At 44.7% G+C, this 27,866-nt stretch overlaps 1 protein-coding gene across 3 annotated transcripts in view; it reads right to left on the bottom strand.

The window, feature by feature from the left end:
• INPP5D (inositol polyphosphate-5-phosphatase D) overlaps positions 1-27,866 on the bottom strand; it is a 144,962-nt gene that overhangs the window by 4,642 nt on the left and 112,454 nt on the right. For all 3 annotated transcript variants that reach the window (XM_075569607.1, XM_075569608.1, XM_075569609.1), the window contains 10 exons: positions 27,264-27,352; positions 24,596-24,677; positions 23,021-23,110; positions 20,635-20,748; positions 18,509-18,588; positions 16,244-16,331; positions 7,478-7,627; positions 5,092-5,176; positions 3,599-3,691; positions 2,872-3,102 (listed from right to left, as the gene is read on the bottom strand). In XM_075569607.1, the coding sequence (XP_075425722.1) occupies positions 2,872-3,102; positions 3,599-3,691; positions 5,092-5,176; positions 7,478-7,627; positions 16,244-16,331; positions 18,509-18,588; positions 20,635-20,748; positions 23,021-23,110; positions 24,596-24,677; positions 27,264-27,352 (1,102 nt within the window). The remainder of the gene's footprint in view (positions 1-2,871; positions 3,103-3,598; positions 3,692-5,091; positions 5,177-7,477; positions 7,628-16,243; positions 16,332-18,508; positions 18,589-20,634; positions 20,749-23,020; positions 23,111-24,595; positions 24,678-27,263; positions 27,353-27,866) is intronic.

Raw genomic sequence — 27,866 nt, 5'->3', positions numbered from 1 at the left:
TTATACCCACGCCACCGCGTTATACCCACGCCACCGCGTTATACCCACGCCACCGCGTTATACCCACGCCACGGTGATATACCCACGCCACGGTGATATACCCACGCCACCGCGTTATACCCACGGCACAGTGTTATACCCACGCCACGGTGATATACCCACGCCACGGTGATATACCCACGCCACCGCGTTATACCCACGCCATGGTGATATACCCACGCCATTGCGTTATACCCACGCCACAGTGTTATACCCACGCCACAGTGTTATACCCACGCCACAGTGTTATACCCACGCCACCGCGTTATACCCACGCCAGTGTTATACCCACGCCACAGTGTTATACCCACGCCACCGCGTTATACCCACGCCACAGTGTTATACCCACGCCACAGTGTTATACCCACGCCACCGCGTTATACCCACGCCACAGTGTTATACCCACGCCACCGCGTTATACCCACGCCACAGTGTTATACCCACGCCACCGCGTTATACCCACGCCACAGTGTTATACCCACGCCACCGCGTTATACCCACGCCACGGTGTTATACCCACGCCATGGCGTTATACCCACGCCACCGCGTTATACCCACGCCATCGCATTATACCCACGCCACCGCGTTATACCCACGCCACCGCGTTATACCCACGCCATCGCGTTATACCCACGCCATCGCGTTATACCCACGCCATCGCGTTATACCCACGCCATCGCGTTATACCCACGCCACAGTGTTATACCCACACCACCGCGTTATACCCACGCCACCGCGTTATACCCACGCCATGGCGTTATACCCACGCCATTGCGTTATACCCACGCCATCGCGTTATACCCACGCCACAGTTTTATACCCACGCCACTGTGTTATACCCACGCCATCGCGTTATACCCACGCCACAGTGTTATACCCACGCCACCGCGTTATACCCACGCCACCGCGTTATACCCACGCCACAGTGTTATACCCACGCCACCGCGTTATACCCATGCCACAGTGTTATACCCACGCCATGGTGATATACCCACGCCACCGCGTTATACCCACGCCACCGCGTTATACCCACGCCACGGTGTTATACCCACGCCACCGCGTTATACCCACGCCATGGCGTTATACCCACGCCACCGCGTTATACCCACGCCACCGCGTTATACCCACGCCAGTGTTATACCCACGCCACGGTGATATACCCACGCCACGGTGATATACCCACGCCACCGCGTTATACCCACGGCACAGTGTTATACCCACGCCACGGTGATATACCCACGCCACGGTGATATACCCACGCCACCGCGTTATACCCACGCCATGGTGATATACCCACGCCATTGCGTTATACCCACGCCACAGTGTTATACCCACGCCACAGTGTTATACCCACGCCACCGCGTTATACCCACGCCACAGTGTTATACCCACGCCACAGTGTTATACCCACGCCACCGCGTTATACCCACGCCACAGTGTTATACCCACGCCACAGTGTTATACCCACGCCACCGCGTTATACCCACGCCACCGCGTTATACCCACGCCACAGTGTTATACCCACGCCACCACGTTATACCCACGCCACAGTGTTATACCCACGCCATGGTGATATACCCACGCCACCGCGATATACCCACGCCACGGTGATATACCCACGCCACCGCGTTATACCCACGGCACAGTGTTATACCCATGCCACGGTGATATACCCACGCCACGGTGATATACCCACGCCACAGTGTTATACCCACGCCACCGCGTTATACCCACGCCACAGTGTTATACCCACGCCACGGTGATATACCCACGCCACCGCGTTATACCCACGCCACAGTGTTATACCCACGCCACGGTGATATACCCACGCCACCGCGTTATACCCACGCCATGGTGATATACCCACGCCACAGTGTTATACCCACGCCACCGCGTTATACCCACGCCACAGTGTTATACCCACGCCATTGCGTTATACCCACGCCACAGTGTTATACCCACGCCACAGTGTTATACCCACGCCACAGTGTTATACCCACGCCACCGCGTTATACCCACGCCACAGTGTTATACCCACGCCACCGCGTTATACCCACGCCACAGTGTTATACCCACGCCACAGTGTTATACCCACGCCACCGCGTTATACCCACGCCACAGTGTTATACCCACGCCACAGTGTTATACCCACGCCACGGTGTTATACCCACGCCATGGCGTTATACCCACGCCACCGCGTTATACCCACGCCACAGTGTTATACCCACGCCACGGTGATATACCCACGCCACCGCGTTATACCCACGCCACCGCGTTATACCCACGCCACAGTGTTATACCCACGCCATGGTGATATACCCACGCCATTGCGTTATACCCACGCCACCGCGTTATACCCACGCCACGTTACATTGAAAAGAATGGCAACGTGTGTATTATCTCCTTATCGCAATATTTACAGCGTTATTTCTTACATTATTCTGACTTAATTGGCTAAATCTATAAAATACATTAACACTTAACACTGAAGGAGCGGCTCAGTGATTAAAGACACTGAACAATGACACTGAGCCTGCTCCAAATCCCGATAGCAGCTCCTTGTGACCTTGGACAAGTTACTCTATCTCCCTGTGCCTCAGATTCTATGGTGCAGGGACTCATGCTGGCAACATTTCTATCTACAGCGCTGTGTATACTGTCAGTGCTATAAAGGGGGGTGGGGGGGGGAGCGATTATTATTAACAAACCAGGGGGCATAGGGCAGAAGAAACAGAGAAAAGGAAGATCAACAGGGAGAACAGGAACAAAATGAGAGTATTAGGAAAGCAGAATCCAAATGACATGAGACGCCTGAGACGCCAAGATACTCACTGGGGATCCTGTTGACGGACACTTGAAACAATTCGAGTGGTGTTGGAGTGAGGGAATTTCTGGGGGGACGCCGGAGAACGAATTGGAGGTGTAATCGGGGTCTCCCCACGTCCCTGCACAGGAGAGTTTGGCTTGGGGCGTTGCTCACTCCCTCGAAATCCTGGCGGTGTGTCAGGAGGGCTCTGTCTCACCTGACTGGGGAGGCCCGGGATAGATATGCTGTGATCTGTGCTGGAGGAGTGGAACAGGTGTCACGGAAGGAGAGAGGGGGAAGCGGGAAAAGAGTGAGAGGAACAGCGGGGCAGAGAGAGCAAGAGTGAAGAATAGAGAGACGGCGAGAGAGGACAACAGGGAAAACGAGACACATCTTCTTTGAAAGAGAAAATAGACCAGGGAAAGAGTGTGCGAGACAGACATCAAGGTGGAGAAGAGGACAAAAGGCCGCAATGTTATGTATGTATGCTCTGAGGATCCGGATTTGGGATGCCAGCATCATTGAGGGGCCTGAACACTGGGGGTAATCTTATCCTAAAATCCTCTGAGAGTATTGGATTGCCATCAAAACCTACCACGTTTCGAAACCGTATGTGAAAGAGAAAAGGCAGAGCAAGCGAGGAAACAGAAGGACAACGGATACGAGAGATACAGGGTGTGTGCAAGTAAACATTGAATGCCCCATATGGCTGTGAGCATGTGTCAGTGTCCTGGAGCCTGTGTGTTGTGTTACCTGCTGTGTGTTTCTGGAGGGCACACTGGAATCCCTCGCATCCGAGCCAGGAGCACAGGCTTGTCTGCTAATATCTGCGGGCCTTTCAGATTCCTTCATCAGAAAGAGGGTAGAGGGGTTGGCAGGGAAGTGTTCTTCACTAAAACAGTCTACCACCCAATACAACACAATCATCTTTCATGAACTAATGTAACAATAAGGGAGAGTGCTAACATATAGGGATGTAAATGCATATATTAAAAACTCTGATGTCTTCTGACTTGCAGGAAGCCAGAGCAGGACATAGAGAGTGGGATTAACCAGCTATCATCCACATCATCAAATCTAAAGCTGATGTCATCCAGAGAATCGTAGGCGTGTGGAGTCAGGGGGACTCAATCTATTAGAAAAAATATAAAAAATGCTTTATTCAAGACATATTGGAATATAAAATAAACAGAAAAAAAGTCCCACGCGTTTCCCACCAAACGTTACTTTCAAGTGCCGCTTGGTGCGAAACGTGTGGGAGGATTTTTTGTCTTTTTATGTTTGGAGACACGCCATTGGGATTCATGCAGCAGCTATACTGCTACAGCACCATTGCAATACTGTGATACTGCAGTGAAACTAGGACGGCTACATTTCAATATTGAATAAGAGAAGGATCTCTACAACCACCAACGATCTCGGGTTCCTCACAGGAGGTAGGTCAGTTACCTTCCTTATTGTCCCCGGACAGGTGATTTGATGAAATATGAGCCTGAATTTATACTTTTTCAATCCCACATGGAAGCAACTTTAAACTTTAAAATTTTTGGAACGCTGTGTTATGCTTTTTCCTAGAGCACATGACAGTCTCAGGTTACCCTGATGTCATCCAGTCTGCATTATGACTTTATCCAGTCAGCTGTCTGACATCATCTGGTTAGTATCCTGATGTTATCCAGTAGGTCAGACCATAGATCACAAACCTACCATCAGGGACCACCAGCTTCGCCTGGTTTTAGGAATGACCAATAACCTAGCAAATACACGTGCACGCACTTACGTTATCTGAACAGTATATTCATTGGAAGTTCAAGAAACCCATGTCTGGCTGTAAGGATATATTTGAGAAATGCTAGGCTGGAATAATTCACTGGTCATCCACTAAAGAATAAGTCACTGGTCATCCACTAAACTTCACTGGAATGTGCCAGAATATATGTCTTGTGGAATAGCATTGCTTAGTACATATGGGCTGTTCACGTGAATGGGCCCTAAAGGGACATATTTGTTAGGTGGTATTACTCCGTAAGACACCTTCCAGTGCCAGAAGACCCATTATAACTCATTCACATGAATGGGCTTCTGTAAGGGGCCTTATTTACCAGGCAGTGCCGGAAGATTCATGGACTTTGCTTAGTAATTATGCTACGTGTGTTGCGAGACCTTCACTAAAGTATGTACTCTGGATAATGATGACCTCTGTGTGATATAAATGATCTTACCAACGTGCAAAGTTCAGTAGTTACCTTGCAGATTGCTCCCACGGTTGGCCGAACGTGGTTTTCAGCTGTTTCTGCACCACGGTTTCATCTTTCTCAATCTTGACGAAATCTGTGTGAACAAACCCGGACTGTCGCTCATTGTAATCCACCAACCCGGACTGTCGCTCATTGTAATCCACAAACCCGGACTGTCGCTCATTGTAATACACAAACCCGGACTGTCACTCATTGTAATCCACAAACCCGGACTGTCGCTCATTGTAACCCACAAACCCGGACTGTCGCTCATTGTAATCCACCAACCCGGACTGTCACTCATTGTAATCCACCAACCCGGACTGTCACTCATTGTAATCCACCAACCCGGACTGTCGCTCATTGTAATCCACCAACCCGGACTGTCACTCATTGTAATCCACAAACCCGGACTGTCACTCATTGTAATCCACCAACCCGGACTGTCGCTCATTGTAACCCACAAACCCGGACTGTCACTCATTGTAATCCACAAACCCGGACTGTCACTCATTGTAATCCACAAACCCGGACTGTCGCTCATTGTAACCCACAAACCCGGACTGTCGCTCATTGTAATCCACCAACCCGGACTGTCGCTCATTGTAACCCACAAACCCGGACTGTCGCTCATTGTAACCCACAAACCCGGACTGTCGCTCATTGTAATCCACCAACCCGGACTGTCACTCATTGTAATACACAAACCCGGACTGTCACTCATTGTAATCCACAAACCCGGACTGTCACTCATTGTAATCCACCAACCCGGACTGTCGCTCATTGTAATCCACCAACCCGGAATGTCGCTCATTGTAATCCACCAACCCGGACTGTCACTCATTGTAATACACAAACCCGGACTGTCGCTCATTGTAATCCACCAACCCGGACTGTCACTCATTGTAATCCACCAACCCGGACTGTCACTCATTGTAATACACAAACCCGGACTGTCACTCATTGTAATCCACCAACCCGGACTGTCGCTCATTGTAATCCACAAACCCGGACTGTCGCTCATTGTAATCCACCAACCCGGACTGTCACTCATTGTAACCCACAAACCCGGACTGTCGCTCATTGTAACCCACAAACCCGGACTGTCACTCATTGTAATCCACCAACCCGGACTGTCACTCATTGTAATACACAAACCCGGACTGTCACTCATTGTAATCCACCAACCCGGACTGTCGCTCATTGTAATCCACCAACCCGGATTGTCGCTCATTGTAATCCACAAACCCAGACTGTCACTCATTGTAATCCACCAACCCGGACTGTCACTCATTGTAATCCACAAACCTGGACTGTCACTCATTGTAATCCACCAACCCGGACTGTCACTCATTGTAATCCATAAACCCGGACTGTCGCTCATTGTAATCCACCAACCCGGACTGTCGCTCATTGTAATCCACCAACCCGGACTGTCACTCATTGTAATCCACAAACCCGGACTGTCACTCATTGTAATCCACAAACACGGACAGTCGCTCATTGTAATCCACAAACCCGGACTGTCGCTCATTGTAACCCACAAACCCGGACTGTCGCTCATTGTAATCCACCAACCCGGACTGTCACTCATTGTAATCCACAAACCCGGACTGTCGCTCATTGTAATCCACAAACCCGGACTGTCGCTCATTGTAATCCACAAACCCGGACTGTCGCTCATTGTAATCCACCAACCCGGACTGTCACTCATTGTAATCCACAAACCCGGACTGTCACTCATTGTAATCCACCAACCCAGACTGTCACTCATTGTAATCCACAAACCCGGACTGTCACTCATTGTAATCCACCAACCCAGACTGTCACTCATTGTAATCCACCAACCCGGACTGTCACTCATTGTAACCCACAAACCCGGACTGTCACTCATTGTAATCCACCAACCCAGACTGTCGCTCATTGTAATCCTAAATATGTCAGTTGCATTGGTGAATTACAAAGAAAGATAGGGAATTGCACACGGCCTAGGTCAGGGCTTCTCAACTCCAGTCTTCAAGACCCCCTGACAGGTCATGTTTTCAGGATATCCCTGCTTCAGCACAGGTGGCACAATCAGTTGCTCAGTCCTTAACTGAGCCACTGATAGAGCATGCTTCAGCACAGATGACTCATCGACTGAGCCACTGATTAAGCCACCTGTGCTGAAGCAGGGATATCCTTAAAAACTTACCTGTTGGGGGGTCTTGAGGACTCGAGTTGGGAACCCCTGGCCTAGGTGCTAATTGAGTGCGAAGAATGAAAAGAGTGTAAGACTTTACCTGCACAACCTGGTAGGAATCTGGGAGTAGAATGCAAGGTGAGGACATTGGTAATGTGGAGGTATCTAACACACAACTCTGCATCCTGCCCAGGGATAACCAGGGTAACTCACCGTACAGCCTCTCGCGTTGTTTCCCCCCACATGCTGGGAGGAAGATCTCCCCCTGGAAGGTCCCTGTTGCTTCTCCATGGTGTGTCAGAGGTGTGTAGAAGGGGAACTGCTGCTGTGGGTCCTCCATTCTAAGGGCAATGCAGCCCTCACCTGTAGGTGTACATAAGGGGATACAGTTCACGGTGATAAGTCAAGTGACTTCTGAGCATCAAGCCACTACTGGCTCACAGGGGGATGCAGAGCATAAAGCCTCTGACAGCTCCTAATTGTATCACATTTACTGCAGAGCATCAAGCTCATAACAGTCCATGCAGATAACACATGGCTAGTAAATAACATATGCCCCTTGAAGAAGTTCTCGCGAACGAAATGCGTAGGGCGGCTTTGCGGACGTAGGCGGTGTGCTGGACCTTGGTGCCTGTGAGTGATTGCCCATTCTGGATTGAGTCCTTGGACCCAGGGAGTAGCAATGGACGGCCGTCACGTGCTTTCTCCTACTGAACAGGGATTGTTGGACTTTCGCCCTCTATAGACCCAGGGTGGTCCCAATGCCCAGAACCTGCCTATGTTTGTAAGGGCTACCATTTTTTAAAAATAATTTTTGTTTATAAAGCAACCTGCACTATTATTGTGTCCTCTCTTCCATATCTGGGATCTCTCCTCCTGGGATCTGCTACCCGAGTTGGTTACTCTAAAACAAACTACAAGGCTCTAACTGCTCATATCAAACGTGAGTAGGAATCCATCAGTATACAGTACCAGCTAGGAAAGATTTCCTAATTTGCATACTCTGCCTCACTATTTTGGTGTTTTTTTGTTGTCTTTTCAATACATGTACCTGGATGTGAGTGCGCACACGATTACCTGCCCAGATATCGTTTGATAGGATACACTCGTCACACACTTTCCTCTTGCGGCGCAGTGGGAGGCTCCCTTGTAAGATGTCTCCCACATGTGCCCCTTCCTCCTACTGATTTTATTAGAGAGGTTCCCATCCATTGAGACTTTCTGGCCAAGATAGACAGTCTTTGACTTCTTTTTGTTCTAGAACTTATTTTTTATTTCAAATCATTATTTTTTTATGGTATCTAATGAATTATGATGAAGATAAAAATTAAACTAACACATATACTAAGCGCTCAACCTATAAACACAAAAAGTGATATATCTATAAGTGCAATAATATACAGGAATAATAACCTCTATAATGCAACAAACAATGTGAAACCCCAAAAAAAACATATGAATGAAGCAAGGGGATGGCTGCCTAGGGACAAACAACCCGCCTTTCCATATAGGCTGATATAAATGGAAGTGAAAAAAAAAGAGAACAGTCCTTGGCGCACTACCAGATCAATAAACCTGGATAAGAGTCCAAAACCTCTGAAAAACGTCCATACCTCCCACTGATGGTATTCTTGGGCTCTCTTGGAAAGTGGATCAATATCTGAAATGATATGAAACAGAAAAAACCATTGCGCAGTACTCCCTGGCTATGGAGATCACACACAACAGAAGCCAACTACTTACAAGCAAGTAGATAGTATAGACCTTGAAAGGTATCTTTATCTTGTGCTTCAGTGTTTGGGACTGGATAGCAGTGGGACTTTGATTCCTCTGCACTCCTGTCTTCTCCGAAGCTCAATCAATCGGAGGTCACGACACACATAAAATGCAAAAATAATGCAAATGGTGTAGCACCGTAACACATTTAATAAAACAATAAGATCACAAACAAATGCACTCACATGCTGTTGGATCTAACAAACAGATGACAAACGTGCCGTCCGCAGGCTTGAATGCCGGGTGCGTGGTGTATGGGTAGAGGCTGTATCCTGGAACTGTCTCCTCCTCTCGGCCGCGACTCGGACCACAAGACCACCTCTAATGACGTCACCCATACAGCGCCGTTCCCCTCCTCAGCCTGCTCCTGCACGTATCTGACGCTAGTCCTAGCTCCACCCTACACGCGTTTCATGACTCGTGACGTCACTTCCTCAGGGGTATGGAGCTCTGATGATAGTATGTGCTATTTATAGCACTTTGGAGGCAGTCCTATGGCTCCAATTGGATAATTGAACCCTATGGTAACCTGCTGACTAATGATGTTTGAAACAATTCTAGCATGAATATTGCAGCCTGAATGGATGTACATATGACCCACAAATGTGCATGACATATGGATATACACAATACATATTATAACCTATAATCTAAAAACAACAATAACATTAAAAACAATTCTGGCATGTGTACTATAAACATAATTAGTCTAATGCATAAGTAAAATCCTAGCACTAATAGTGACATTGTACAGTAAGTGCATGCATTAAAAAATGCCGGATTGCAACCTGTATTGGTTGAAGAACACCACTGAATGATACATAAAATACATGATGGCTAAAAAAGAAGAACCAAGGATTCCGAGGAGGAAATCTATAGATAAACATCATAGAATAACGCAGTGAAGATATCTAGAACTAATTATCCTTAAGAAATGAGGCTAGATCAAAGTCGATGTTAAGACCTCTTGGGGTTAATGTTTGGAGGGTATAGATCCTCCAGATATGCGGCACGGCCATGGGCACCAGGTTCGCCCCCAGTTATGCAAACTTATTTATGGGCATGTGGGAAGAGGATAATATCCTAACCCACAATCCCCATGGGGCAGACCTGGTGCTATGGAAACGCTACATCGATGATGTGCTGTGTATCTGGAGGGGAAATGAGTAAGATTTAGGAAAATTCCAAAAATATCTTAACACCAATAACTGTAATCTCAAATTCACATTCAACACTAGTCCATCCTCTATTGACTTCTTGGACCTCACCTTGTTTATAGAGAAGGGAGTTATTGAAACTAAAACCTTTTATAAAAAAGTTGATGCAAATACATACCTTTTAGCGTCCAGTCATCATAATCCAAGATGGATTAACAATATACCTCAGGGCCAGTTTTTAAGAACTAAACGTAACTGCTCTCAGGTAGAGGTGTTTAATAAGCAAGCAGAGGATTTAAGGAATAAATTTGTAGATAGAGATTATAGCTATGCAATAGTCACTAGAGCATTAAAAACAGTGAGTAATCTGGAAAGAGACGATCTTATATCTATGAACAGTGATAAAAAGAGAAATAGGGCATCATCGATAGGTTCTGAATTCATACCATTTATTACTAAGTATAATGATATGGCTCCCAAAATAACCCACATTTTGAATAAACATTGGGGTATTCTACAAGGTGATAAAATGCTGAGTAAGATACTCCCTAAACGTCCACAAATAGTTTTTAAAAAAGCGGCAATCTCAAACTTCAGCTAGCTCCTAGCTGTCCGCTAAACGCAGGTAAAGAACTCAATACCACTTGGCTAAAAGAACTTAATGGTTTCTTTACATGCAATAAATGCATTGGTTGCAAGTTTAGTTCCAAGTGTAGAGGTTTCAAACACAATATCACAGGGGCTACATTCCCAATTAAGTCTTTTATAAACTGCAAGAGCTCCATTGCGGTCTACCATATGTATGGCGAACAGGCAGACCGTTAAAGCGACGCTTTGCAGAACATATCTACAATATAAAGAGAGGTTTGGAGACACATAATAACATAATCAAAACCCAGAGGGGTTAATATGTAAGGGTATCGATTGACCCAAGCAAAATTGGAGAGGGGGAGATAAGATCAATCTAATATCCAGGCGTGAAAGCTATTGGATCTATACGCTCCAAACATTAACCCCAAGAGGTCTTAACATCGACTTTGATCTAGCCTCATTTCTTAAGGATAGTTAGTTCTAGATATCTTCATTGCGTTATTCTATGATGTATATCTATAGATTTCCTCCTCGGAATCCTCGGTTCTTCTTTTTTTAGCCATCATGTATTTTATGTATCATTCATTGGTGTTCTTCAACCAATACAGGTTGCAATCCGGCATTTTTTAATGCATGCACTTACTGTACAATGTCACTATTAGTGCTAGGATTTTACTTATGCATTAGACTAATTATGGTTGTAGTACACATGCCAGAATTGTTTTTAATGTTATTGTAGTTTTTAGATTATAGGTTATAATATGTATTGTGTATATCTATATGTCATGCACATTTGTGGGTCATATGTACATCCATTCAGGCTGCAATATTCATGCTAGAATTGTTTCAAACATCATTAGTCAGCAGGTTACCATAGGGTTCAATTATCCAATTGGAGCCATAGGACTGCCTCTAAAGTGCTATAAATAGCACATACTATCATCAGAGCTCCATACCCCTGAGGAAGTGACGTCACGAGTCACGAAACGCTTGTAGGGTGGAGCTAGGACAAGCGTGAGATACGTGCAGGAGCAGGCTGAGGAGGGGAACGGCGCTGTATGGGTGACGTCATTAGAGGTGGTCTTGTGGTCCGAGTCGCGGCCGAGAGGAGGAGACAGTTCCAGGATACAGCCTCTACCCATACACCACGCACCCGGCATTCAAGCCTGCGGACGGCACGTTTGTCATCTGTTTGTTAGATCCAACAGCATGTGAGTGCATTTGTTTGTGATGTTATTGTTTTATTAAATGTGTTACGGTGCTACACCATTTGCATTATTTTTGCATTTTATGTGTGTCGTGACCTCCGATTGATTGAGCTTGGGAGAAGACAGGAGTGCAGAGGAATCAAAGTCCCACTGCTATCCAGTCCCAAACACTGAAGCACAAGATAAAGATACCTTTCAAGGTCTATGCTATCTACTTGCTTGTAAGTAGTTAGCTTCTGTTGTGTGTGATCTCCATAGCCAGGGAGTACTGCGCAATGGTTTCTTCTGTTTCATATCATTTCAGATATTGATCCACTTTCCAAGAGAGCCCAAGAATACCATCAGTGGGACGTATGGACGTTTTTCAGGGGTTTTGGACTCTTATCCAGGTTTATTGATCTGGTAGTGCGCCAAGGACTGTTCTCTTTTTTTCACATCTAATTAATTATGTTCTGATCCATATCTAGCGATTGATCAATTAGATTGTAAACTCTTCGGTGCAGGGACTCTTTTTCCTAAATGTTACTTTTATGTGTGAAGCGCTTCTCCCCTTTTTGTGTTATTTGTACTATTTGTTATTTATATGATTGTCACGTGTATTACTGCTGTGAAGCGCTATGTACACTAATGGTGATCTCACGTGAATACAGTGGGCGTCATAACGGAGGCGGTGTGGTGAGCCACAGTATTGGGGGATCTCCCTGGCTTTCATTATCAGTGCTATATGCTGTTTTTAAAGTGCTTTATTGTAAGTGCGCATTTTTGAATTTTTATAAATATTGATTTTATCATATTGATCTGCACTAGGGGTATTTTCCTGTTTCTCTGCATCTCCTTTCCCTGCTGAGTTGTGGATTCAAGCACCGCCTTTCCTGATTCCAGAAGCATATACCATAGTTCACTGATGTTGCCCTGAATACAACTTAACTCTTGTGAGTAGGACACACAGAAGAGCCAAGATCTGAATGAATTTATTCACACATAATTATCATCTTACATACATAGTTACATAGTAGATGAGGTTGAAAAAAGACGTTGGTCCATCATGTTCAACCTATGCTAAATTTAGACAACAGATACTTTATCCTATATCTATACTTACTTATTGATCCAAAGGGAGACAAACGAAAAACCCCAGTGTCATATCATCCAATGATATCTCATAAGAGGAAAAATAAATTCCTTCCTGACTCCAAGAATTGGCAATCAGGTTAATCCCTGGATCAACATCCTTCCCATGTATACTTATTTGGTATATCCCTGTATGTGTATACCTTTCCCATCTAAAAAAATGTCCAACCTTTTTTTGAACAAATCTATTGTATCACAGTCTCCATGGGTAATGAATTCTACATTTTAACTGCCCTTACTGTAAAGAACCCTTTCCTTTGTTGCTGGTGAAATCTCCTTTCCTCCAACCTTAAGGGATGGCCCGAGTCCTTAGTACTGCCCGTGGGATGAATAGTTCTTTTGAAAGCTCCTTGTATTGTCCACGAATATATTTGTATATAGTTATCATATCCCCTCTTAGACGCCTCTTTTCTAATGTAAATAAATCTAATTTAGCTAGCCTCTCCTCATAAGTTAGAATGTCCATCCCCTTTATTAATTTGGTGGCTCTTCTCTGCACTCTCTCTAGTTCCATAATATCTTTTCTTAGGATTGGTGCCCAAAATTGTACTCCATATTCAAGGTGTGGTCTTACTAATGCTTTGTAAAGGGGCATAATTATGTTTACTTTCCTTCCATCCATTGCCCGTTTGATGCAAGATAAGATCTTGTTTGCCTTTGCAGCTACTGCATGACTTTGGGCACTATTGCTAAGCCTGCTGTCTACAAGCACTCCTAAATCCTTCTCCACCAAGGATTCCCCCAATATATCTCCATTTAATTTGTAAGTCGCCTTTTAATTCTTGCATCACAAATGCATAACCTTACATTTATCTGTATTAAACCTCATCTGCCATTTACCTGCCCACATTTCCAGTCTCTCCAAGTCCTTCTGAAGAGAAATGACATCCTGCTCTGATTCTATTACCTTACACAATTTAGTATCATCAGCAAAGATGGAGACTTTGCTCTCGATTCCAACCTCAAGGTCATTAATAAACAAGTTAAAAAGCAGAGGTCCCAGTACCGATCCCTGAGGTACTCAACTCACAACTTTAGCCCAACCTGAAAAAGTTCCATTTATGACAACCCTCTGTTGTCTGTCCTTTAACCAGTTTTCAATCCAGGTGCAAATATTATTACTGAGTCCAATTTTCTTTACTTTGTACACCAACCTCTTGTGTGAAACCGTATCAAAAGCCTTTGCAAAATCTAAGTAGACCACATCAACTGCATTACCCTGGTCTAAATTCCTACTTACCTCCTCAAAGAAACAAATAAGGTTAGTTTGGCATGATCTATCCTTCATAAATCCATGCTGACTATTACTAATCATTTTGTTTTCCATTAGGTATTCCTGAATATTATCCCGTATTAAACCTTCAAGTAGTTTCCCCACTACTGCATCTGCACTTAGATCTTTGCATTGTTGTTTTTTCTCCATACATGCTCCCCCTGGACTGTGAAAGATAAAGGCTATATACTGTAAGTAAAGACATACATACTGTACATCACATTTCTGGTCTCACCACCAGATGGCAGAATTGCCATATTTTGCCACATCTCCTCTGTCTGACAAATCGCAACTTTTTAGGGCACATTTTAAATTTAAATGAGCACATAAACCCCGACAAAAAAACATACATTTCGTACTGTATAGGAAGTGCTGATTTAAACTTTTTGAAGCTTTTTTGGGGCGTCATCGATCAACGTCTCTCTTCCGCAGACCTGGGGCAGCAAAATTCCACGAGATTGATCTAATCTAGACCAAAAGGTTCTCAGTAAAACGAATGGGATTTTGTTCTTTGATAAATTTAGTGCAGTATTTTTGCCTCCGTTTTGCAGCTGGGAGATTTTGATAAATAACCTCTTTTGGGGGATTTTTTATTGTGAATAACGATGCCGAAAAATGGGAGAACAGTTTGATACATCTGACAATATGTGACTCGTGTAACCCAGCGCTTCCCAACTGCGGTCCTCACGACCCCCCAACACGTCAGGTTTTGAGGATATCCCTGCTTCAGCCCAGGTGGCTCAATCAGTGGCTCGGTCAAATACTGAGCCTCTGATTGAGCCACCTGTGCTGAAGCAGCTCAAAGACTGAGCCTCTGAGCTACCTGTGCTGAAGCAGGGACTGATTGAGCTGCCTGGGCTGAAGCAGGGAATGAGTGAGTCACATGTGCTGAAGCAGGGACTGATTGAGCTGCCTGGGCTGAAGCAGGGAATGAGTGAGTCACATGTGCTGAAGCAGGGACTGATTGAGCCACCTGTGCTGAAGCTTGACCTGTTGGGGGGGTCCTGAGGTTGGAACCCCTGGTGTAACTCTTTCCTATCTCCTCCCAACGTCCCCAATACTAACCCTTTGAGTGCCCTTTGGACGCAGCTACTATGTCATTGCTTCTGGCACCATGGGCGCCTCGTGACATGCTCATTGTCCAAGGACAGGTTGTGTCCATCCCCTGAACTGATGGCAGATAGAAGAGGGATGGGCCCCTCCCCCCTCCCCCCTCCCCCTCCCATTCCGTCAGCGCTGACAGCAATCACATGAGCGCTCCTGAGAACGGTCATGGGACCGCGAGTCCCAGGGGGCCGTGGCACTCAGCGGTTTTACCCAGTCGGGTCAACAATGCATTGGGTAAACCTAGCACACTACAATTCGATGGAAGACAAGAACCACTTGGCTCGCGTTGGTCTGTCCATTTTCCTATCTGCGGTAAAACCTAAAACCCTATTTGATTCCTGGCTGTGTTTTATTGTAGGGTAGCTTTATGTGTATCCCAAGCATTGTACCAATACTTTATTACCCTCTACCACCTATGCTTCAAGGGCATTCCATAAATCCACTGCCATATTTCACCCGAGCCTGCCCTTCTCCAGTCAAACCATGACCTCTAGTTCTTGCACTAGCTCGGGAATAGGCCTCCCTCCGGCGCCTTGTTGAGACGCTTGATATCTAGGTAATGAATGCACTGCAGATATCCCTCACATTACATTTTGCTACGTCGTGATCTCCAATCTCATTGTAAAACGTAACAGGTGGAGTTATGTTACTCTCTAATCTCAGTGTAAAGACAGCAGAGCGTGAATAGAAATCGTTAGACTAATGTCCTGCAGGTCTGTGAGATTTAAGCACTCACCGTAGGACTCGTCTGTGTCTGATGATTTGATGCAGATCAGAAGATGCTGGTCCAGGAGGTATTCCGGGTCGGATATGATCGGTGTCAGCTGCAAATACAGAACTGTGATAATGTGCAGAGACAACAAGGTAGGAGAACATGAAAGGGCAGAAGGAGAAAGGTAAAATGGGGCAAAATTAGTTCAGTCCTTGATGGAGAAGGATTTAGGAGTGCTTGTAGACAGAAGGCTTAGCAATAGTGCCCAATGTCAGGCAGTAGCTGTAAAGGCAAATAATATCTGATCTTACATTAAAACGGGGAATGGATGGAAGGGAAGTAAGCCTAATTATGCCCCTGTATAAAGCATTCGTAAGACCACACCTTGAGTATGGAGTACGGTTTTAAGCGCCACTCTATAAAAAAGACATTATGGAATTAAAAAAAGTGCAGAGAAGAGCCACCAAATTAATAACGGGGATAGAAAATCTGACTTATATGGAGAAGCTAGGTAATTTAGATTGGTTTACATTAGAAAAGAGGTGTCTAAGAGGGGATATGATAACTATATACAAATATATTCAGGGACAATACAGGGAGCTTTCAAAATAACTATTCATCCCAAGGGTGGTACAAACGATGCAGGGTCATCCCTTAAGGTTGGAGGAAAGGAGATTTCACCAGCAACAAAGGAAATGATTCTTTACAGTAAGGGCAGTTAAAATGTGGAATTCATTACCCATAGAGACTGTGATGGCAGATACAATAGATTTGTTCAAAAAAAGGTTGGACATCTTTTTAGATAGGAAAGGTATACAGGGATATACCAAATAAGTATACATGGGAAGGATGTTGATCCAGGGATTAATCCGATTGCCAATTCTTGGAGTCAGGAAGGAATTTATTTTCCCCTTATGAGATATCACTGGATGATATGACACTGAGTTTTTTTGTTTGCCTTCCTCTCGATCAATAAGTAAGTATAGATATAGGATAAAGTATCTGTCGTCTAAATTTAGCATAGGTTGGACTTGATGGACCTACTGTATGTCTTTTTTCAACCTCATCTACTATGTAAGATACAAAGGCAGGTAACAGGGAGGAAGAAAAGATTGAAAGAAAGAAATGTACAAAACACAGAGTCCGTTTTATTCAATGTGCTTCCAGGTTAACACACAGTCAGCAATGAGTTGTGTGAGAGTGGTGCTCAAGGGGTTAAACAAATGCTGAGCTCAAGAAAAAAATCTTAAATCAAGAATCAAAAAGTGCGGTTAGTCTGTGAGTGCCGCTGACAAACTGAGATCCCCCAGTGAGGATACAGCCCGCAGCTGTCCCAGCGCCAGAGGGTTATCGCTGCGGTGGGTCCAAACTGGAAGCATGGAGCCTCGCAGCGCAACCGCGGCAGACACTGTCCCCGGAACCGCGGCTCTTTGCTTGTTCAGCCACGGTCCCGGAAACAGTAAGTCTCGTTACATCAGTATAAGGACTGGTAAAAAAAGGCAGCTGCACTCCGAATATAGCAAATACCCCCCAAAAATAAATGTGTTACTCACATACTAAATATTCAACGTGTTGACCCCTCTTTCGGGGTCTTCCTCAGTTAAAGCTGCAAACAGGTTAACTCTTCTGTAAAGTCACCAGCATGGCTTTTCCACCTCATTACAAGGTCATCACCACTTCATCTTCCCCACCGATAGACTACCTCATTTCTACAAAGATCCTACACTATATCAACCTAACAGAAAGGTAGTAACGAAAGAGGGAGAGGGAGTAGCGGGTACGATACCTTTTATTGGACTAACAAGTAGTTGATATGTTACAGGCTTCCCAACCTCTCGGGGTCAGGATTACCCGATGAAGGACCCTCGGAGGTGGGAAAGCTTGTGACATATCAACTACTTGATGGTCCAATAAATGGTATCACACCCCGTACTCCCTCTCCCTCCTGTGTTACTACATGGAAGACAGGACTCCCCACCCTTCTAACCAAACAGAAAGGAAATGTAGTTTCTGCAGCGTCTCTGGGTTCCATCGTTACCTACTGACTACAGCCTCTCTGAACCTGTGAAGGTCTACATGAGCCAGCAATATAATGTCAAATAATATAAATACATATTAAAATAAAATATTATTGGTGATTTACTCGATCTGTTCTTACTTCTGTACAGGCCTTTGCACACTGGAACTGACTCGGGATAAACAGAGACATTTGGTTGCTTTAGCACTGATAAACAGACGGCAGTGACAGATGTATATTGGATAGAGAACCCAAACACACAGGTAACCCACCTTTGGGAGGACTCCAAACTTCACCACTAGGGTCCCTTTGTCACCTTCCTGGTCCTCTGCCTCTGAACTCTTCACTATATCTGTGACGAGATAATGCAAGGAGATGAGGGCCCAATACCTGCCATTCTCACACGTTTCAGAAGCAGATAAGCTGATCGGACATACAGTAGTTATATATTGAGGTGTATACTGTGATGCAAGGGTTCACATACTGTGGTCACTGAAGACTTAGGGGTGCCTGGTAGCCAACAAAACAAACAAACAAACGACACTTTGTTTAATTCCTTACAATTCTTTGTTAAATTGTCTTCCTTCAATAATGTAACCATAACTAACGCAAGGATTTGGATGACTTTGTTTCTATTGAAGTTTAGCACACATTCCTTTTCTGAAGGGGAAAAGTGTTTGTTAATCAAGTGTTTTCTTTACCCGTATGCCACCTGTAGGTATCAGAGAACGGATAAAGCTATTACCTACAGTGGCGGCCGCCTTTATCCTAGTGCGGCCGTTTCGGCGCAACTCTGAAAAACGCGGGCAGATGCAGTATTTGATGCAGTATGTTCCGGTGTTTTAGCCGCGGCCGCCTTTATCCTAGTGCATTTTATTAGCGCTGTCTCGGCATGAACGCGGTGAAGTCCGGTAAAGTGCGTGGCATTCGGGAAAAATCCCCGAAAAAATTTGGAGATGTTGGAGAATTAAAGAGGCCGCGGCTGTATACAAACGCTTGTTGAATGCACAGTGACATGACACAAAAGGGGAGTATCCTGAGAAACCCGCCTCAGCTCCCCGTGTTTACAAACTAACTTAAAAAAAATCATTTCATCTTTTTAGATGTCGGATTGTGGTGGAAAAAAAAGCAAAAATCCAGAGATCTGATCCCATAACCACTGCAGTGCCCATATGACATTCACTGAACAAGGACCGTGTGATGTTCAGTAAACATCGTGCCTAGTGTGCTGGTTCTCTAGGGAAGATGGCGCTCACCCTCCCTGAACGTGACCCTCCACTTCCATTTGTGTCACGATTGTGTGATCACCAATCAGCAATCACATGATCGTGACTTACTGGGAGGAGGGGTGTGCGTGCTACTTTATTGTCCTGACTTCTCCGCCACTGGAAGGGTGAAACAAGGTCATCGCCACCCGCACACTTTGGTTCTAGGAGGGACTGTCCCTTTAAAGAAAACCTATGACAATTCACTTGCAATCTTCTGCCGCCTGTGATATCACTGGCCAGATATCTGTATCTGTGCTGAAGGCTGATTCTTGTATACAGGCACAGCCCTGTACAAACATATATCTCTATATGGATACCATATAAAGAAAACAGAAATGTTTAGCAGCTCCTGCTGTAGTAATGATATTGTTGGCATTGTCAGTGTATTGTGCCCATATGACCCAATCCCAGTTCTTGCCCCTTTTCCTGCACTCCACAATTAAATGTAAAGGTTTAAACAATGTGGCGGGGCTGAGCGTCTCCCAGCTGCACAACTAGTACAGAAAACAGCGTCAGGTGTGTCAAAGGAAAGGGGTTCTGCTGCACTTTTCTTTGCTCCACTTTTGCCCATGTTTTGCAGCCGGAAGACTGTAAATAACACACTATGGAATACAATGAAGTCCAATCGACATTAGGGATCATCAGGGAAGCCAACGGGAGAGGGCCTGGCTACCCACCCAGAGGTCCCAGCTCTCTCCCTGCAGCGGGCCTCTCTCAACTGCTTGCGGGCCGGCCTCAGGTGTAAGCCCCACCCATCACGCCACCCTGAAGTGAGCCCTGAGGTGGGGGTGTGAGTGAGGGAGAGAGGTGAGGATGAGAGAGGTGGGGGCGTGGGAGAGAGAGGTGGGTGTGAGGGAGAGAGTGGGGGTGTAAGAGGGAAGAGATGGGAATGTGAGAGATGGAGCGTCTTGCAAGGCTGCAGACACAGGGGGGAGGGGGGTGGCAGGGGAAACTCTAGTCCAGGGCCCCTGGGAAAGCAGTCTGCGGCCCTGCGGATCATTAACAGTCGATCATGTGAACATACCCCTAAACGTTGGCCCCTCTGCTGCCAGAGGCCCAGCAACGCCTTGCTAAACGGGGGGTTAAGCGGCCCTCTAGCTAGCTCCCGAAACGACTTCCGCGTCTCTTACTTTCTAAGCAGGAAGAATGGAACTCGATGTAGAACTTGGTGTGGCTCTTGGTGTGCAGGGTGGCCTTGCAGTTCAGCAGCTCGATGTGTCCCTGTGGGTCTGAGTCACCAAGATCTGTGGAATAAACAGCACATGACAGGCTGCCTGCATCACACAGTATATATAATATATGTGTGTATTTGGTATCTAAATATATACAGTACATGTATAGCTATAAATGTATTTACAAAGACACATACACGTGTGTGTATATATATATATATATAATAAAAAAATAAATAGATGATACCGTTCTGTGGCTAACGATTATTGAAGCTCAGCTAACACGGTACTGATACCTCTACATGGATATATATATATATATATATAGATATAGATATATATATAGATATATATATAGATATATAGATATATATATATATATACATATATACATTTAAAGTGAAGTCCAGCACACTTAGAAACTTGTTTTTTTGTGCTCGATACACAGCCGCTTTTCGAGGTGTGATGACGTAACGCCAAACATCCGGGTCCCAACGCGTTTCATCACACATGACTTCATCAAGGTTATGCCATCATGCCGCGAAAAGTGGCGGTGTATCGAGCACATGCGCTATACTAGGTGGAACAGTATCCAGCTTTTGAAGCCTTGCAACTTTGTATTTAGCATCTTCCTGGACGGCTTGGGACGGAGCACATTTACTGTTTGATTCATGGACCCCGGAACACCGAACGGGGCGCCAGTCCTCCACTGGGACTACAGAAGTTTGCAGCAGGTGAGTTCTGTGTTCATGAGAACATGATCTCCCGAGCGTGCATGATCTCGCTACACTTGTCAGTGTGCTAATTGTAAACCTCTTATATGAACATAAATGTCTTCGCTGATTTATGTGGCTATGTGGCACGCGCCTCTTTTTCTCTTCTAAACAGATTATCGTGGATGGGGTTCATCCTTTAAGAAGCTGCGGATGTGTCATGGCCCTTTTTTAATTATATCCTTTATTAATATTCAATTTGATTTAACTTTATCACATGGACTTTTATTCACGTCATTGATATATGTATTTCATGAATTTTCACACTCACCTTTTTATCTAAGTCACTTTAGCACACTGTGCACTGTTTTGAGTGTGCACCTATAAATATAATTTGCACGTGTTCTTATTTAAGTATATATAGGTTTATCTATCACAGCCATTGGGTATCTCTTAGCAAGCGCTAACTATATCTATTATATATATACTGTATATATATATATATATATATATATACTGTATATATATAATAGATATAGTATTATATATATAATAGATATACATACACATACACATACAAGAGGAAAAGAAAGCGCATGCCCCATATTATAAACTACTATTAATGTTTTTTAGGGTTTAAACAGATAAAGGTGCACTCCAAAACACAGTGGTGATTGGACATACGTGAAAACGGGAGGTAACTCTCAATGTATTACTTCTTGGTAACACATTTTATAAATCAATCAATCTGATAGCATATAATTACCTCACTGGGACTCATTACAAAACAGCTTGATGAATAGCAGAAAAAGATATATGACCAGAACACTTAGAATGCTCCAAAGTCAATGTTAGAGTCACTGGGAGGAAGATACAAGAGCGTCAGAGGCCACTTTATAACCCGTCACACTACGAGGATCAACCTCCCAAAATGAAATCTGTCTGAAAGTGCGTTGGACTCTGCACCTGACAGACTTGCACAAACATCAGACCGCTCCTTACCCGGCATCCAGCGTTATCTGGTAAGAAGAGGCTGTCGCTGACTTGGAAAGGTTTCCACTTTGATCTGGTTGGCGAATAAAATCAAAACACATCCGTCCATAGCGTCTGCTTAACAGAGTGAAAAATTAAAGGTCAGCTGGAGGAAGCTGATTATCAGACCAGGGGATTAGTGCTCCGAGTCTCACTCACAGAGGAACGTCCCGCCTCGCAGCTCCCCTGTTTGAATCAGCAAAGATTGGTGATAGTCACAGCTGATGTACCGCAATCCAAAAAGGAGTGAGTGACCAGCAGGATTAAAACCTCTCAAAGTTTGCATAGGAACGCAGTGTCCCACACCCAACGCGTTTTGTAGCAACTCTGCGACTTCCTCAGGGACTGAGAGCCTCAGAGCACTAATCCCCTGGTCTGATAATCAGCTTTCTCCAGCTGACCTTTAAAATGCACTTTGTGGCATATACACTATGGACGCATGTGTTTGATTTTATCCACCAATGGGATCAAAGTGGAAATTTTTCCAAGTCAGCGACAGTATATATAGTTAGCACTGTGTGTGTGTGTGTGTGTGTGTGTGTGTGTGTGTGTGTGTGTGTGTGTGTGCGTGCATGGAACTGGCTCAATATTTTTCTTACTGTTTTTGGAGACGAATTGAGACGTTACGCCGACCTGAAACGTGGCGAATACGGGAGAGTGATCACTGGTGGTTATATCTTCTGTACATCCTAGGGGGACACGGGGAAAGAGTTACCAGGGGATAGAGATAGAGAGAGAGAGATAGAGAGAGAGGGAATTGTAAAGGGGAAGAGAAAGTATGAAAGGTTTAATAGCTACAATAGATAGACGCGAGATGAGTGAAGATACGATGGATACATACGGATAAGATAAACAGAAAAAATAGATGGAACGGTGAGAAATAGATGGGTTGACACAGCCTGGAAGATGAGGGATGTACAGTATGAGTAAAGAAATAGATAGAGCAATAAGGGAGGCATAGTGGAAATATGGACAGATACACTAGACAGATGGGTTGATAGAGGATAGTACAGTAGAGGTGGATAAATAAAGGGAGGGCTATTAAGCTAGATTAATACAGAAGAGATGAATGGAGAGATGAACTGGTAATTTAGAGGCAGAAAATGGAAAGATTGACTGGTATAGTAGAGAGATGAGCAAGGAAAGGAAACATGGGCTGGCAAATGAATGGTGAAGAGATAAAGAGAAGGTGAAGTGATAGAGAGATTAAATTGGGGTAGGCGGGTGGGTAGAGGAGAAATGGACAGATGGAGAGAGGAGACAGTCCTGTTCTGTAGCAAAAAAATTAAAACAGAACATTGGACTGATGTAGGACAGATGGATGCTTAGACTATATATTTAGAACAGATGGATGAGTAGACTATATATTTAGAACAGATGGATGAGTAGGCTATATATTTAGAACAGATGGATGAGTAGACTATATATTTAGAACAGATGGATGAGTAGACTATGGGCCTCATGCAGAGAGCATAGAATTTTCAAATTGGCGAATTTCATAAAAAGTAGCTTTTTTGGAGAGTTTTATTCTCCATATGCAGAAAAGTGCGAATTCTGCTATGTTTAACATGGATGCGTGTGGCGAGTTTGAATGGAACAGATGCGCGCTTCAAAAATGTAAAAAAAAAAAAATCGCGGCTTTTTTCCCCCCTTTGCTATAGGCGGCGAGCGCCATCTTATTGCCAATATTTCCTGGCGCGGCTAAAATGAGAAAAACGCGCCATTTCCCTGGCGCGAACAGCTGCTACATGCCGTTCGTACCACTCTGCATTCGGAGAGTTTTAAAAATGGCGAGATCGAGGTTCTCGCCAGCCGCGAGGCGAGTTTTAACAATAAAAAAAACAAAATGGCGCGTTTTTCGTAACTCGCCATTTTATGCCGGTTTCTGCGCGAAATTGTACAAAAAATGGCGAATTTTGAAATAACGATGCTCTCTGCATGAGGCCCTATATATTTAACAAATAAAGGAGAGATGACAATGGGTGGGAGAGTGGTGATGAAGACGAAAGATGGACTGGTAGATGCAAGGTGGATGGATAGAGGAGAAGACATTGAAGAAAATAGGACAGATGGATGGATAAAGGAGAAATAGATGGGTATAAGGGAGATGATTAAAGCGAGGATTAATATGGAAGGTATATGGGAAACTATAGAAGAGAAACAGAGAGTCTCACCATAGGATTGACATAAAACATGCATCTGCGGGTAAGATTTCCAGAGGACCCTATCACACCAAGAAGGTAAATTGTACTTTATCTGTAAAAAACAGAAATAATATTAAACGTGTGTACATTTCTGTGTGTCACATTGCAGGTTGGTGTTGGTGATGTATGTCTGTGGAAGTAGCTGTTTATATCTAATGCTGTTAATTATAATGGATGTCTGGTTTTTATGCATCATTAAATAAAAAGGAGAGGGGAGTTTAAAGAAGCGTGTGTTCATAATGGCCAGACCACCGAGTCCTGTTAAAAAACATAGGAAGTGCTGAATCAAGGGCAATTTGGACCAAAATGGACACACTGTGTAGTTGTCACTCTGCGTCACTCAATATATTAAAGCCATGTTTTGTGCCGTGTGTGTCAGCTTGCGGTTTGGGGACGAATAGAAAACACACTTATATTCGTACTCTACGTTTATACATCTCCTCCAGTGTTTCATTTTCAGGAAATAGTTCCTTGACGTTCCAGGCAGTTTGACTTAAAATAAGTAGTGGTACTCTGGGTGTCAAAATAAAAACACAGGGAGTGATTCTATATATACCGATGTAGCCGATCGGGGGCTGATTTTGGCTGAAAATCCTCAGAGAGTTCAAAGGCAAATTTAGGTTGAAAATGTCCCGCACAGCGCTTTCTGCATATATAGAATAAGTACTAATAATAGAATAATAGTAGAATAATTGGTACTCTATGGGGGCTATTTACTAAAGTCTCCCGGCTGGGGCAAAGTCTGGGCAAAAGAATCGCACCACATTTATGAAAGGAAACACTCCCACTGCTTTCAATGGGATCCCTTATTTATTGGATGAATATGGCACTGTTTGTTGCAGTGGTCTGTCCCTACGTTTGCAGCCGGAAGACTTTAGTAAACATACCCCCTTTTTATTTATTAAATGTTTTACCAGGAAGTAATACATTGAGAGTTACCTCTCGTTTTCACGTATGTCCTGAGCACTAAGTTATAATGACAAATACATAGTTACAATGAGTGAAAATGGGTTATACATTATACACAAGACATTGCATGCACAGTTAGAGATAATATATATTATCAGTTACAGACCAGATTAAAATGGGAGACAGCTTTAGTTTTGAAAGAACTTAGACTGGTGGTGGATGTGAGAGTCTCTGGTAGGTTGTTCCAGTTTTGGGGTGCACGGTCAGAGAAGGAGGAACGGCCGGATGCTTTGTTGAACCTTGGGACCATGAACAGTTTTTTGGAGTCAGATCTCAGATTGTAAGGATCTGCGCTGCGGGTATACCCACCTTCAGTGCATCCTTACCTTTTTCTCAGGCCATTCGGGCTCCCCGGTGGCGGTCCCCGCTCCTGGCTGCTTCCCCTGCACCTACGAGCGCGCGCGCACCCAAGCCGCAATTGGTTGGCGCCAGGCACCTGACTCCGCCTCCGCTGACGCGGCACACGCTCCTTACGTGTCGCCGTTCGGGTCCCGTCGGCTCCGCCTCCCCGCTTCTCCTTCTTTGCCTGTCCCTTCCCCCTGTCCGTCCCTCTGCTCCTCCCTTTCTTCTCTCTGCTCCTGGATCCTCTGGTGCGCCTTCTCCATGCTCCGCCTCCGCGGACGTCACGCTCATGCCCTGCACGCCCCTTCCCCATCTGCCTTGCCTCCGAGGTCCTCCTTCCCTTTCTGTCCCTTGTCCGGCCTTGGAAAATCTGGGGCAATCACCAACAAGACTCAGGTACATGCTGGGTACATGCTGGGTACATGCTGCAACATTTCAGTGACATTTCAGCAGACAGACTAATGGCCCATCGGATTAACACAGCGGGGGTCCCTGGCCGTCCCATTCAAACTGAATTTTATCATTAGTCTGTCTGCAGAAATGTCATTGAAATGTTGCAGCATGTGCCCAGCATGTGCCCAGCACGTACCCGAGTCTTGCTGGTGATTGCCCCAGATAAGTGTTAGAATACTCTTCGGTGCGGCTGTATGTAGTTTGGGCTGCGTTTCGCTAATAAGTTAGCACATCCCACAAAGTAATCATTGAATGCATTTGCAATGTCAGTGGGGTTTGTCAGAGTAATATCCCCCTTAGTGATATTACTTGGGTGTTGATGGTTAGGAGGCTGGAATATATTGTTGATAACCTTCCAGAAGTTAGCTGGGTTTGATGTGTTCTGGAGGAGATTGTCAGAGTAATATTGTGCTTTTGCATGCCTTGTTTGCCTTGTGCACATGTTCCGCAGGCATCTGTAGTTATTAGGATTCTTGGTAGTGCCAGATACTTTGTAGCTTTTCACAACCCATATCTAAGATGGTAGAGCGATATAAGCTCGGTTGTAACAACGGAAGGTTGCCCCCCGTGTGCTTAAATAATGCATTAGATAATCAGGTTGGCCGCATCTACTGCTCACTGCCAAGAAAACACAGAGTACATATGGTGCACATAGGGGATTTAGACCCATATTTATTAAGCGGTGCTAATCCAAAAGACACCTTCCACCTCTGAAAGACACCTTGCTGCCTATTGTGCTGTAAGGTATCTTCTGACACCGGAAGGTGGCCTATGGCATAGCACCAATTATTCAACATGGCCCTTAATCCTTAATAGGGCTTTTCACTCTAACCGTTAACCTACTACCCGTGCTACCTATGTCATAATTACTCACCCCCGTAGCTTTCTGCTTGGTGTAGCAGTAACGTTCTCGGCTCCCTCTATCATAGCGATAAGTTGGGGGAAAGGTAATCTCTTCTTCGTCTATAATAGGAAAAATATTAGGCTGATTGTTGCATAGTTACATAGTTATATAGTTGCATAGTGAATTAGTAGATGAGGTTGAAAAAAGACGTACGTCCATCAAGTTCAACCTATGCTAAATTTAGACAACAGATACTTTATCCTATATCCGTATTTACAGTATATTGATCCAGAGGAAGGCAAACAAATAACCCCAGTGTCATATCATCTAATGATGTCTCATAAGGGGAAAAATAAATTCCTTCCTGACTCCAATAAAGGCAATCGGATTACTCCCTGGATCAACATCCTTCCCATATATACTTATTTGGTATATCCCTGTATATCTTTCCCATCTAAAAAGATGTCCAACCTTTTTTTTAAGATATCTATTGTGTCTGCCATCCCAGTCTCCATGGCTTGTGAAGGTGCACGCACCGCCAGGTCGCAATGTGCGCTTGCAGCAGTAGGTACTAGGGCCGCAGCCTAAGGAGTGTTGTTTGTACTGCCCGTGGGATGAATAGTTCTTTTGAAA

Source organism: Ascaphus truei, chromosome 14 (assembly GCF_040206685.1).
Source record: "Ascaphus truei isolate aAscTru1 chromosome 14, aAscTru1.hap1, whole genome shotgun sequence".
NCBI classification, from domain to species: domain Eukaryota; kingdom Metazoa; phylum Chordata; class Amphibia; order Anura; family Ascaphidae; genus Ascaphus; species Ascaphus truei.
The sequence above is the reverse complement of the archived record's forward strand: the minus strand, read 5'-3'. Positions and strand labels throughout refer to the sequence as shown.